Raw genomic sequence first — 12,819 nt, 5'->3', positions numbered from 1 at the left:
CCATCAGACTGTGAACACCATCAGACTGAACACCATCAGACTGTGAACACCATCAGACTGTGAACACCATCAGACTGAACACCATCAGACTGTGAACACCATCAGACTGAACACCATCAGACTGTGAACACCATCAGACTGAACACCATCAGACTGTGAACACCATCAGACTGTGAACACCATCAGACTGAACACCATCAGACTGTGAACACCATCAGACTGAACACCATCAGACTGTGAACACCATCAGACTGAACACCATCAGACTGAACACCATCAGACTGAAGACCATCAGACTGAACACCATCAGACTGAACACCATCAGCCTGTGAACACCATCAGACTGTGAACACCATCAGACTGAGCACCATCAGACTGAACACCATCAGACTGTGAACACCATCAGACTGTAAACACCATCAGACTGTGAACACCATCAGACTGTAAACACCATCAGACTGAAGACCATCAGACTGAACACCATCAGACTGTGAACTGATGAAGGTGATTCTGGTCACAAGTCAACATTAAATATTTAAATATGTAAACTGCTGATTGGATTAATTCAAACATTCTGACTTTCTTTAACACACTCATGTTCATTTATTTTTATTCTCTTCATCATGTTTTTTTTAACGTCCTGAATTAAAATTAAAACAAGTCAAAGATGAAACTCACCTGACTGCAGAGAGCTTCAGGTGTCCTCAGAGAGAAGTGCTGAAGTCTGACCAGCAGAGGGAGACACTGTGACATCATCAGGATCTGAGCAGTGATGTCACTGTTAAATAAACGTCACCATTAAATAAACGTCACTTTTAAATAAACTTCAATGTTAAATAAACTTCACCGTTAAAAAAACTTTAATGTTAAATAAACTTCAATGTTAAATAAACTTCAATGTTAAATAAACGTCACTGTTAAATAAACGTCACCATTACATAAACTTCAATGTTAAATAAACGTCACCTTTAAATAAACTTCAATGTTAAATAAATGTCACTGTTAAATAAACGTCACCATTACATAAACTTCAATGTTAAATAAACTTCACCGTTAAATAAATGTCACCGTTAAATAAACGTCACTGTTAAATAAACATCACTGTTATGTATATACACTGAACAAAAATATAAACGCAACACTTTTGTTTTTGCTCCCATTTTTCATAAGCTGAACTCAAAGATCTAAAACATTTTCTATTTACACAAAAGATCCATTTCTGTCAAATAATCACAAATCTGTCTGAATCTGTGTTAGTGAGCACTTCTCCTTTGCCGAGATAATCCATCCCACCTCACAGGTGTGGCATATCAAGATGCTGATTAGACAGCATGAATATTGCACAGGTGTGCCTTAGGCTGGCCACAATAAAAGGCCACTCTGAAATGTGCAGTTTTGCTTTATTGGGGGGGTCAGAAAACCAGTCAGCATCTGGTGTGACCACCATTTGCCTCATAGAGTTGGTCAGGTTGTTGATTGTTGGGTTAGACTTGGGATGACTCCCTCAGGGAAATTGAATTTCCAGCAGCATCCAGTTCACAATAAACTCTTATAAAAATAAAATAAAATAAAATAAAATAAAAAAAATAAAAATAAAATAAAATAAAATAAAATAAAATAAATATAAATGTAGAGGACTGTATATGTGTTATTGTACAGAAATTATTGCACGAAAGGGGGGTCTGATAGGGTTAGGCACAGGTGTGCCTTCGGCTGGCCACAATAAAGTGCCACTCTGAAATGTGCAGTTTTGCTTTATTGGAGACGGCTTATGGTAGAGAAATGAACATTCAATTCACGGCAAACAGCTCTGGTGGACATTCCTGCATCAGCATGCCAATTGCACGCTCCCTCAAAACTTGCGACATCTGTGGCATTGTGCTGTGTGATAATACTGAACATTTTAGAGTGGCCTTTTATTGTCCCTGGATAGGACACGTATACGATACGTATACGACAGCGTGTTCCAGTTCCTGCCAATATCCAGCAACTTCGCACAGCCATTGAAGAGGAGTGGACCAACATCCCACAGGCCACAATCAACAACCTGACCAACTCTATGCGGCAAATGATGGTCACACCAGATGCTGACTGGTTTTCTGACCCCCCAATAAAGCAAAACTGCACATTTCAGAGTGGCCTTTTATTGTGGCCAGCCTAAGGCACACCTGTGCAATATTCATGCTGTCTAATCAGCATCTTGATATGCCACACCTGTGAGGTGGGATGGATTATCTCGGCAAAGGAGAAGTGCTCACTAACACAGATTCAGACAGATTTGTGACAATATTTGACAGAAATGGATCTTTTGTGTATATAGAAAAAGTTTTAGATCTTTGAGTTCAGCTTATGAAAAATGGGAGCAAAAACAAAAGTGTTTATATTTTTGTTCAGTGTATATATATAAATATATAATAAACTGGATGTGAGTCAACAGACTGAAACAGGAACTTTAATCTTTAGTGCAGCTAAACAGTTTTTTTTACTTTACAGACTCAAAGAAAAACTAAACACCAAACAATTTGAATCATGCAGGTCAGAAAAACAACACAACAACAAATTAACAGAATAATAATAATGATAAGCACAGTAATATTAATAACAATAATAATAATAATAAATACACAGAGTCACACCAGGTCAGCGGAGTACCAAAAACAAACATCATAAATACAGACGGTCCGGTTCAATGGCTTCAGTTTGAGGACAGAAACAGGAAGTGGACAGTTCTGTTCAGGAAATGATGTCACAGGGTGTGTCGTGTAAAGACGACTCGTGACCTTTGACCTTACACACACGTAAAGTTCTTTAAGCTGCTCTTATATTCTCTCTTCTCAGACAGAACAGTCAGAACTTTTTCTGTAACAGTCTAGAACCTAGTCTTCCCTTTAGAACCAGGCAGAGAACCAAACAAGTCCAACATTAAACACCAGGTGGGAACCAGAACCATGTCCTGTGAGGAGGGTCACATGACCTATGGAGGTAGCACACCTAGCATTAGCATCAGACTTTAGCAAACTGCATTAGCATCAGTCGTTAACAAACAGCATTAGCATCAGTCCTTAGCAAACAGCATAAGCATAAGTCGTTAGCAAACAGCATTAGCATCAGTCGTTAGCAAACAGCTGTGAGGATGGTTTTATAAAGGATGGCTGAAGTGGGAGTTTGTGTCCTTGTGCTTCAGTTTCAACACGTATTGATACAGAAGTTCATCAATTAAAACGTGTGAGGATGTTTGATGAGGTGATCGTCACATCTGACACACACACACACACACACACACAGACACAGACAGACAGAGAGGTCAGTACCTTTAGCTATCTCCATCGGTCACATGACCCTCCTCATTCTTTAAAGGGACTCAACAACCAGCACAACATGGGGACAAATGAAACTGTTACGTGTTCCTGGTTCAGAGTTTTATGTTCTCAGTACGGAACCATCAGTTTGTTCTGTCAGGACACATTTTACAGTTCTACCAACAAGCAGGAAGTCAGCGTTCATGAAGTAGTACCGTCTGCCTGCAGGGAGGAGGGGAACGCTTTAACGGACGGACCGGAGGAACAACAGGGGAGAGTTTTCATAGTCGTACCAGCATCAGAATTCAATCAGTGACATCACTTCCCTCAGTCTCTGATTGGTCCGTTCATCTCTGACATTATTAAGAGCTAACCATTAATCCAGCTAACATGCTAACATATGCTAACATATGCTAACCGGTGTTAGATTATCCAGTTTAAGTGTCAGCATTAAGGCTGGTTGTTACCCAGGCTAATCTGTTAGCCTGTTTGCTGATTATAGTTAGTATGAGATGTTAGCATGTTGGCTAGCTGTTTGAAGTCTGAGGTGTTGGGTCAGGGTAATATTGGAGGTGTAAGCCAATCAGCTGACTCGTTAGCTAACAGAGTAGAGAAGTGTAGTATTAGCAGAATTACCAGACCATGTCAGTTAGCATGTTAGCCAGCTGTAGGTGTTGGGTCAGGGTAGTAATAACCTGTCAGTTAGCATGTTAGCTAGCTGTAGGTGTTGGGTCAGGGTAGTAATAACCTGTCAGTTAGCATGTTAGCTAGCTGTAGGTGTTGGGTCAGGGTAGTAATAACCTTAGTAATAACCTTTCAGTTAGCATGTTAGCTAGCTGTAAGTGTTGGATCATTGTGGTATTAGTGTTAGCTCGTCAGTTAGCATGTTAGCTCGTTAGCAGAGCAGCAGCAGCTCATCGTCGCTGCTCTCCGTCTTGCCCGTGGCCTCCAGACAGGCGTCAGGGATCTGAGCCGTGTGGACAATCCCGCAGTGTTCGCAGGGGCCGTCCCGCCCTCCTCGACAGCTTTTCCCATGGTGATGGCGGGAGGCATGGCCTGTGGTGGAGGAGGGGTGTGGCTCCAGCAGGGGCTGTCGGACGTCGCTGACCGAGGGTGAGGAATCCGAGTCGGAGATGGGGATCAGGAGCTCCACATCTTCTTCTTCTTCTCCGCTTCCTCGTCGCTCGGCAGCCTCGGCCCCACCTCTTCCCGTTTCCAGCTGGCGAAGTGGGCTGTGATTGGTCCAGGTCTGGTTTTGGTGGTTATGGCTGGTTCTGGTCAGGTTCCTGGCCAGGCGGTGCAGGTTCTGGGCCAGTCGCTGCAGGGCGGAGGTGGGTGGAGCCTGGAGCTCTGTGGCATCACTATGACACTCTGGATCCGTACTGGAGGTTACTACGGCAACAGGGCTGGAGGGGGGCGGTGTCTCTCTGGGCCTGTCACAGCCTCTGTTGCGGCCGGGCGTTGGGGTCAAGGAGGTCGCTGACGTTGTCATGGATACCACAGCCTCCACAGCGGTGGAGGGCGGGGTTTTCTGAGGCAGCGAGGCAACAGACCCACCCACTGCGCCCACGCCGCGCTCTCTCCCCCGCTCGCCCTCCGTGTCCGTGTCATCTGAGTCTGGAGACAGCAGGTCTGAACCAGAACTCCCAGTGCTCCCAGTACCAGCACTGTCCTCCAGGTCAGCGGAGACCAGAGCCAAAGATCCGGACCGCCGGGACCGCGAGAAGGTGAAGAGACGGCGCCACAGGTTGCTATGACGACTGGAAGAGGGGAGTCTGAGGGAGGTGAAGCCGAGCTGAGAGCGGACAGCCAGACGGAGGTTCTCCAGGACGGACGCCTGAGGACGCACAGAGACAAACATTAAATAACATATATTATATATTATTATAATATACAAATTTTAAATAAAGTTTTCTGTTGAAAAAACATTTATATACAGAACACAGACAGACAGACGGGTGGTGGACAGACAGACAGGTGTGTACCTGGCTCCCAGAGCACACTGGGAAGTCCTCCACAGGTGGGATCAGTCCCTGGGCGATCAGCTGACCATATGAGGGCGGGGCTTCCCTCCTCAGTAGCTCTGCCTCCACTCTGGACAGCTGTGTTTCAAACGACCTGTAACAACCAATCACAGCTCATCAGGACCAATTACAGCTGAGCAACAACAGTGAGAACGATGACCAATCAGAGGCGTCTGTCCTCACCGGCGTTCAAACATGCGCAATGAGTAGAGTTTGCAGGTGCAGCCGAGGGCGATGACCAATAGGAGGCCACAGATGAGGCTGCCGATGACGGCGGCGGTGATGACTCTGGTCGGGACGATGACGGGACAACTCTCCTCGTCGCTGCCGTCGCCGCAGTCGTCCTGAGCGTCGCACACCCACGACTCAAACACACAGCGGTTATTCTGCAAGAGGTCAAAGGTCAAACACACAAACATTCAGAACACGGAGGACGTGGAGAACATGGAGGACGTGGAGAACAGAGGACGTGGAGAACATGGAGGACGTGGAGAACAGAGGACGTGGAGAACATGGAGGACGTGGAGAACAGAGGACGTGGAGAACAGAGGACGTGGAGAACATGGAGGACGTGTTCATTTGTTCTTAGGTTATTTATCAAACATCTTTCTGTGCTTCAGCTTCATGTTCCATAATCAATAATCACTTCTGGATGACATCATACTTGTTGAGTGCCGTAGATTAACGCTGTGCTCTGGTCCTTCAAAAAACAAACAGAACTACAGAACCTCAGTAAATGGACCTGAAGCAGACCGTACAGTCAGTTGACTGAACATTTGTGAGGTTCTTCATCCAGCAGACATTTGGTACCTTGCAGTGGAAGTTCCCCGGCTGGCAGAAGAAGCAGTTCTTCTCATCAGAACCGTTGGGACAGCGGTTCTGGTAGTTACAGCGGTCGGATCGAGGGTAACATGCTCCGTTTCTGGAACAGGGGAACTCGTCCTCCTGACACGAAGAACAGTTCAGCTCATCACGACCGTTCGGACAGTGCCAGTACCCGTCACAGCGCTGCTGCTCGGTGTAACAGCCCCAGTTCCCCCCACAGGGAACCTCCCACGGCAGGCAGAACCCGTCCACCTTAAGAACATGGAAGGAGAACAGAACCAAGTTAAATAGAACCAGTCCACCTTAAGAACACGGAGGGAGAGTTGAACCAAGTTAAACAGAACCAGTCCACCTTAAGAACACACCTGGTAGGTGACATTGAACCCTCTGGCCGCATTGATCTTATCGGCGTAGAAGTGAACTCGGAGCTGGCCGGATGATGACACCACGGCGACTGGCGCTCTGGAATCGAAGGCGGTCAGAACCCTGAGGAGACGGCGAGGGTTCTCCTCCAGGCCGTCGTAGACCTTCACGTAGTCACCGTAACCGGTCCCGTCCAGTTTGAAGTCTGTGAACCGGAGGACGACCTGCAGGAGGAAGAAGACTGCAGCTTTCAGGGAGGAGCTCATGGGAATTCTCCACCAGGTGTGGTGTTGGACGGAGGTCAGGTACCTTCCTGTGGTCTCCGGTGTCGATCAGCCAGGTGCAGTTACTTCCTGGAGGGTAAAAGTCTGGGTAGTTTGGAGAACTGAAGGAACCATAGAAGTTCCTCAACCATTCTCCACACGTGGGAACGTCACAGTCGATCTCATCGCCGAGGTCCTGAAGAAAACAAGATACAAACAAATGAGACGTGTTGAAACTGTTCCTGCAGGGTCCAGTCCAGGACCATCTCAGCAGGGAGGAGAACCACTGAGGAGGACTGATGTCACCGTGGTCCTGAACGTAGGAGGCAGAACCGGAGGACATTTGTCTCTCAGATCAGCAGGCGGATTACAGATCCAAGTGCTGTAACGGACTGTCCTGGTTCAGAGGGATTAGCTGAGGGTTAGGGTTCTCTGTTCCAGGTCCTGGTCTGTTACAGTCCTCAGCTGTGGTCCTGGTCTCTGGTGGTGTCTGGACTCAGAGGAGAACCACTGCTCCTGAATCCTCCTGGACTCCCTGTGGAGGAGGAGACCCGGTGCAGACCAGGACCCACTGGATCCTGAGGCGTTCCCAGGCCAGATGAGATATATAATCCCTCCAGTGAGTTCTGGGTCTGCCCCGGGTCTCGGCCCAGGATGGATCTTGATCCGATGGCTCGTTCAGACGTGGAGGAGCAGCAGCTGAGTCCAGACACCATCAGTCAGTCGGCCGTGTGTGAAACATTAATGATTGATCGATCTGTATTGATCAGTAAAATCTGAACAGTTCTGAGCAGCTGATATTATAACGGACTCTCAGCTGGTCTGAGCTGAGGGGCGGCCCGCGGGTCTGTAACTGGGTGAACTGGTTTGTTACCTGACAGTCGATGCTGCCATCGCAGCGCAGGCTGTGGGGCAGACAGGTGTAGATGCGGGTGTAGCGGGACAGGCAGGGGAACTGGTTCAGGCTGCAGGGCTGGAAGGAGAAGGGCGAGTCCACACACAGCTCCTCGTCTGAGTTGTCTCCGCACTCGTCCATGGAGTTACAGCGCCACCAGTCCGGGACGCACTTCCCATTAGAGCAGTGGAACTGGTCCACGTCGCAGCTGGATGCCTCCGGCTTACCTGCAACGGCACAGGAATATTGATCACTAACTGTCTGATGGAATGTCTCTCACATTTTCACCTCAGTCCCTTCAGGGTTCATGGATCAGCTGACACTCATCCTGAGTGATGTCATCCTGCCGCTCTGTAAACAACGGCTACATGACAGCAGAGGACGAGCTGCGAGCTGTCCTGCGTCCTCACCAGTGATGTAGGACAGTCTGAAGCCTTTCCCCGTCAGACTGTCATCAGAGTGGAAGTGGATCCACACGTGGTCCTGGGACGAGATGTAGGGGGGCGGCAGGGACGACCCGCAGACCCGCAGCCCGTCCAGGCTCCTGTAGCTGCTGATGGACATCCAGTCTGAGGAGCAGCGGTGGGACCCCTGAAGGTCAAAGTCCTGGAAACTACGACAGACGAGAAGAACAAATTGTTAAAGGTTTTATGCTGCGTATTTAAATAGAAGACAGCGTGGTTCTGGTTCCGTAAACCACGGAAACAGGCCGTCTGTCACCTGATGGTGATGGTGTCGCCAGGTCGGGCTCTGATGTTCCAGCTGCAGTTCAGTCTGGCCGGATACTGAAAGGGCCAACCGGGGCTGGTGATGACACCGCTGGAGGCCCGGAGGAGCTCCGCCACCTCGCCACAGGCTGGACAGACAGACAGGCAGAGAGTCAGACAGACAGGCAGAGACAGACCCCCCCCCACCCCGACAGCCCACCCACCAGTGAGATACCTAACACCATAATACATAATATACACACACACACACACACACACTTCATTCAAAGAAAAACTAGAAACATGTAATTTATATTCAGCTACATTGTTTGGCTCATCACTACCTCCTATGTGTAGAGGAAGGGAGTGGATGAATGGCTGTATATGTAGTGAAACTACACAAATGTTATCTTATATCCTGTCCAATACTTTGAGCCCATATATTTTCGTTAGTCTAACTAATAGGAAACGGAGTGAGCTAATAAATAAGTACTTCTGTGTTTAAGATGTGAGTCAGACCAGGTTAACACATAGCCTTCTTCTGATTACTGAAGGGAAACAAAGTAGTCTAAGTAATGATTTACTCTTAAAGCACCAACTTTAAATAGGCCTAAAGCAACTACTACAAAAGCACAAGATTTAAGCCTGGCAGAGACACGATTATAGGCCAATAATTAACATGGCTCAGATAATTTCAGATAGGCTTTTAAAAAGGGTGACTTTGCATTAAATGCCTATTGTGTCAGTTGCCATCACATTGGCCTAGATGCTATGCATCATTAACGTGAGCTACAGTAGCTTGTCACAGCTGGACTCCTGTTATGATGTCATGGTCATTTTTAATATTCATAAATTCAATTAGGCAAAAAAAAAATAGCCTAACTGCAACCTAAATCCTGTTCTGTAATTATTCTATTTATTTATCTTACGTTAATCAGCACCCAGCCTGTCTAAAACCTGCCCCCCCTGAGGTCCAGAGGTGAACCTCTCCCCCTCCTCTTCTTCCACAGCCTCTGTATGTGAGACTCTCAGCAGCAGCAGACGCACCTTTACAACACAGAGGACGCCCAGCCGCCCGCTCTCCACACGGCAACATGACATATCGGCTTGACGTGGAAATGAGCAATACAAAAACCGGAGGAAATTAATGCAAACAAATTTAGGGCAGCCGGTACGGGTCAGCACCGGGGTCGATCCGCCGAGATAAGCCCAGAGGTGGCTGCTACAGAGCCGGTTACTGTGGGCGACTGTCCGCTCGGTATTTATTTATTTTTTTTACAGGCGCTCATGCCGCCCTGGGCGGCTGCACATACTGCCCATATGAGGAACCACCCCTGCCCCCCACTAATGGGAAGGATGGCGGGTGTGATAGGCTAGCCTATTGACACTATGAACGTTTTTTTCTTATCATCCTTTTATTTTTAATATCATTATGTTTTGGGGGGTGGGGATTATTCGTGTGTGGGACTGTGTTCGTTACCTGTTGCCCCTTGGTGACTGATGTCAATGTCTGTCTTGCACACGGTGCAGAACGCGTGATGAGGCAGCCTGGACATGTGGAGGCAAGGCCATCTCTCCCGATAGCTGTCAAGAAATCTTTGTGCTTTCCGAACCTTTTTTTGAGGCGGTTCAGCCTACAGTTTTGTCTGTAGCAGTAATGGATTCGGGGAAACGTTACAGTTAGCCTACTATTTGCAACACACACACAACATCGTTGAACGGTAACTTTGACGAGTGGTTAACAACACCGTCGGGTAAACTCAACGTCTTAATTTTACCTTTTCAATGCTGTTTGCATTGGCTGAGAACCGTAGGGACGCAGGCGATTAGCAGCGACAGCAAGCGGGCGAAGAGGGATCGGTTATCCGGCCAGCCTGGCTCGCTTGAGGCACTGAATTGAATTGAACGCGCGAAGCATTTGGCTCGGAGAGGCAGGTGGGCGAGGCTGTTAAAATGTAGCGCTCTGATTGGCCAAAAGCTTTTCACTCCACTTACACGCAGATTGTCGTGGCTCAGCAGCAGAATCAACTTCATAGTTTCAACTTGCATAGAAACTGAAACCGGCGAACTGCGAGATGCAACAAAATGAAACAAAATGAAACAAAAAGCAACAAAATGCAACAAAACGCCTGGAGAGCGGCAGCTCATACCAGCGTACTAAAGGGTCAAAATGCGTACATGTTGGCAGGTCTGCTGAGAGACAGATAGACAGACAGAGAGTCAGGCAGACAGGCAGAGAGACAGACAGACAGGCAGACAGACAGACAGACAGGCAGACAGACAGATAGACAGAGAGTCAGACAGACAGGCAGACAGACAGATAGACAGACAGACAGAAAGTCAGTCAGTCAGTCAGTCAGACAGACAGTCAGACAGGCAGACAGACAGAGAGTCAGACAGAGAGTCAGACAGATAGAGAAACAGAGAGTCAGACAGACAGACAGGCAGACAGACAGACAGGCAGAGAGACAGACAGACAGGCAGACAGACAGGCAGAGAGACAGACAGACAGGCAGAGAGTCAGGCAGACAGACAGACAGGCAGAGAGACAGACAGACAGACAGACAGAGAGTCAGGCAGACAGACAGACAGACAGAGAGTCAGGCAGACAGACAGACAGGCAGAGAGACAGGCAGAGAGACAGACAGACAGGCAGACAGACAGATAGACAGAGAGTCAGGCAGACAGGCAGACAGACAGACAGACAGAAAGTCAGTCAGTCAGTCAGTCAGTCAGACAGACAGTCAGACAGGCAGACAGACAGAGTCAGACAGATAGAGAAACAGACAGACAGACAGACAGACAGACAGACAGGCAGGCAGGCAGGAAGTTACATCCCCACTTTAGATGTTTATCTCTTCCTGGTGTTTATCTGCTGTGACATCATCGTGGTTGTGACCTCACCGTTAGATATTCCGGACACGTAGACGTTGTCGTTCCTCTGAGACGCAGCAATGCATCCTGGGAAACACACAGCGACAAATAACAGGAAGAAGCTAATGTTAGCATTGCTGCTAATGCTCAGAATGACATAACATGAAAATACACAAAAACCCAAATTCACGTTTAATTTAATTATTTATGACTCACAGCAGATTTAACTCCTAACATGTTACATGGACCCGAGGTTCTGATTAATATGTTCTACAGGTTTATTATTTAAATCAGACGGATCATTTAACAGCACAAATCTCAAATAATAAAAAGTAACAGCGACAATGACAACAGAACTGAGACCAGAACAGAACTGAGACCAGAACAAGTATTTAGTTCACGTCTTGTCTGGCCGCCATCTTTGTTTGGAGAAAACATCTTAAAATACACAAAATATTTTTCACTCGGATGTTCAAAACTCCAGAACAGGAAGTGGTGTCACACACCAGGAAGTGATGTCACACACCAGGAAGTGATGTCACACACCAGGAAGTGATGTCTTTATCTTTTACTTCCACACTGTTAATGAGCAGGATGATGATAAATGACAGCCTGGATGAGTTCAGAACCTTGAGCTGGGCCTGAGCCGGTGAACTCACCTGAGAGGATGAGCAGGTAGACGACACTCTGCCTGCAGCCTGATCTCAGGGCCATAGTAACCCTCAAGTCTCCAGATGATGATGATGATGATGATGATGAAGGTCAGCACACAGCTGGACGAGCTGACAGCTGCATTTCACCGACAAATCAAATCAAACACTGAAATCTGACCCCAGCTGTCCTACTGAATTAGCTGTAAGCTTAGCATCTGCTAAACTCACTAACCTTAACTATTACGGATAAACCGGCTGCAAGCTAAGCCAACAGTCAGAGCTAACGTGCTTCACATCGTAAACTGTCCCCCGATGGAAACAAAGACATCAGAGACTGTTAGCTGCGGCTAACAGCTAGCGTTAGCTCGACAGAACAGAAGCATTAAACAGACATTTCAGATGATAAACCTCTGCTGTCTGAATACAGCGACACGTAACGGGAATAACCCGGAATACGTTTTAAAACAACAACACACAGCGTACAGCTAAGCTAACTACAACAGCAGCTAGCTAACACTAACTGGACAACATACGCTAGCTCTATTTCTATAGATACAAATTAACCCAAGGCTAACAGCTAACCAGTCTCCTCCAGCAGAGCCCGGCATCAATAACACTGGTCGATTAGCTGGAACATGCTAACGGAGCTAAGCGGCTAGCTAGCTCGTCGTCCCCCACAACGACGACATAAAGCCCGGAGAGGGACAGCTAACCCGGGTTAATTTGAGCTAACCCGAGCTAACGAACATCACCGGTGAGAATTTAGCTGCGCGAGCGTCGCGCCGCGTGTCAGTCTGACGACATCTTCACAGTTTGTGTTAGCTGTTAGCTGTTAGCTGTTAGCTTCGGTGTCGAGCTGAACAACAACAGTCCGCAGGCAGCTGCGACCCGTGCGTGAGTGTGCGCGCGCGCGTGT

General features: G+C 47.5%; 2 protein-coding genes across 3 annotated transcripts in view; one reads left to right on the top strand and one right to left on the bottom strand.

Moving 5' to 3' along the window:
* LOC141009601 (uncharacterized) overlaps window positions 1–12,819 on the top strand; it is a 205,646-nt gene that overhangs the window by 167,087 nt on the left and 25,740 nt on the right. The window lies entirely within an intron of this gene.
* On the bottom strand, window positions 2,437–12,735 carry lrp12 (low density lipoprotein receptor-related protein 12). 2 transcript variants are annotated; one of them, XM_073481694.1, is made up of 11 exons: window positions 11,910–12,735; window positions 11,281–11,337; window positions 8,390–8,525; window positions 8,080–8,282; window positions 7,649–7,896; window positions 6,821–6,970; window positions 6,514–6,735; window positions 6,134–6,400; window positions 5,507–5,709; window positions 5,285–5,417; window positions 2,437–5,136 (listed from the first exon to the last, which is right to left on the bottom strand). In XM_073481694.1, exons 1-11 carry the CDS (start codon window positions 11,962–11,964, stop codon window positions 4,195–4,197), a joined length of 2,616 nt encoding a protein of 871 aa, XP_073337795.1. In that variant the 5' UTR covers window positions 11,965–12,735; the 3' UTR covers window positions 2,437–4,194. The 2 variants fall into 2 exon arrangements, with proteins under 2 accessions (XP_073337795.1, XP_073337796.1); XM_073481695.1 differs by having other exon boundaries at window positions 9,857–11,337; window positions 11,910–11,951.

The sequence above is a fragment of the Pagrus major genome, chromosome 15, assembly GCF_040436345.1.
Source record: "Pagrus major chromosome 15, Pma_NU_1.0".
In the NCBI taxonomy this organism is placed as follows: Eukaryota; Metazoa; Chordata; class Actinopteri; order Spariformes; family Sparidae; genus Pagrus; species Pagrus major.
Note: the sequence above shows the minus strand (reverse complement) of the source record. Positions and strands in the feature narration are given on the sequence as shown.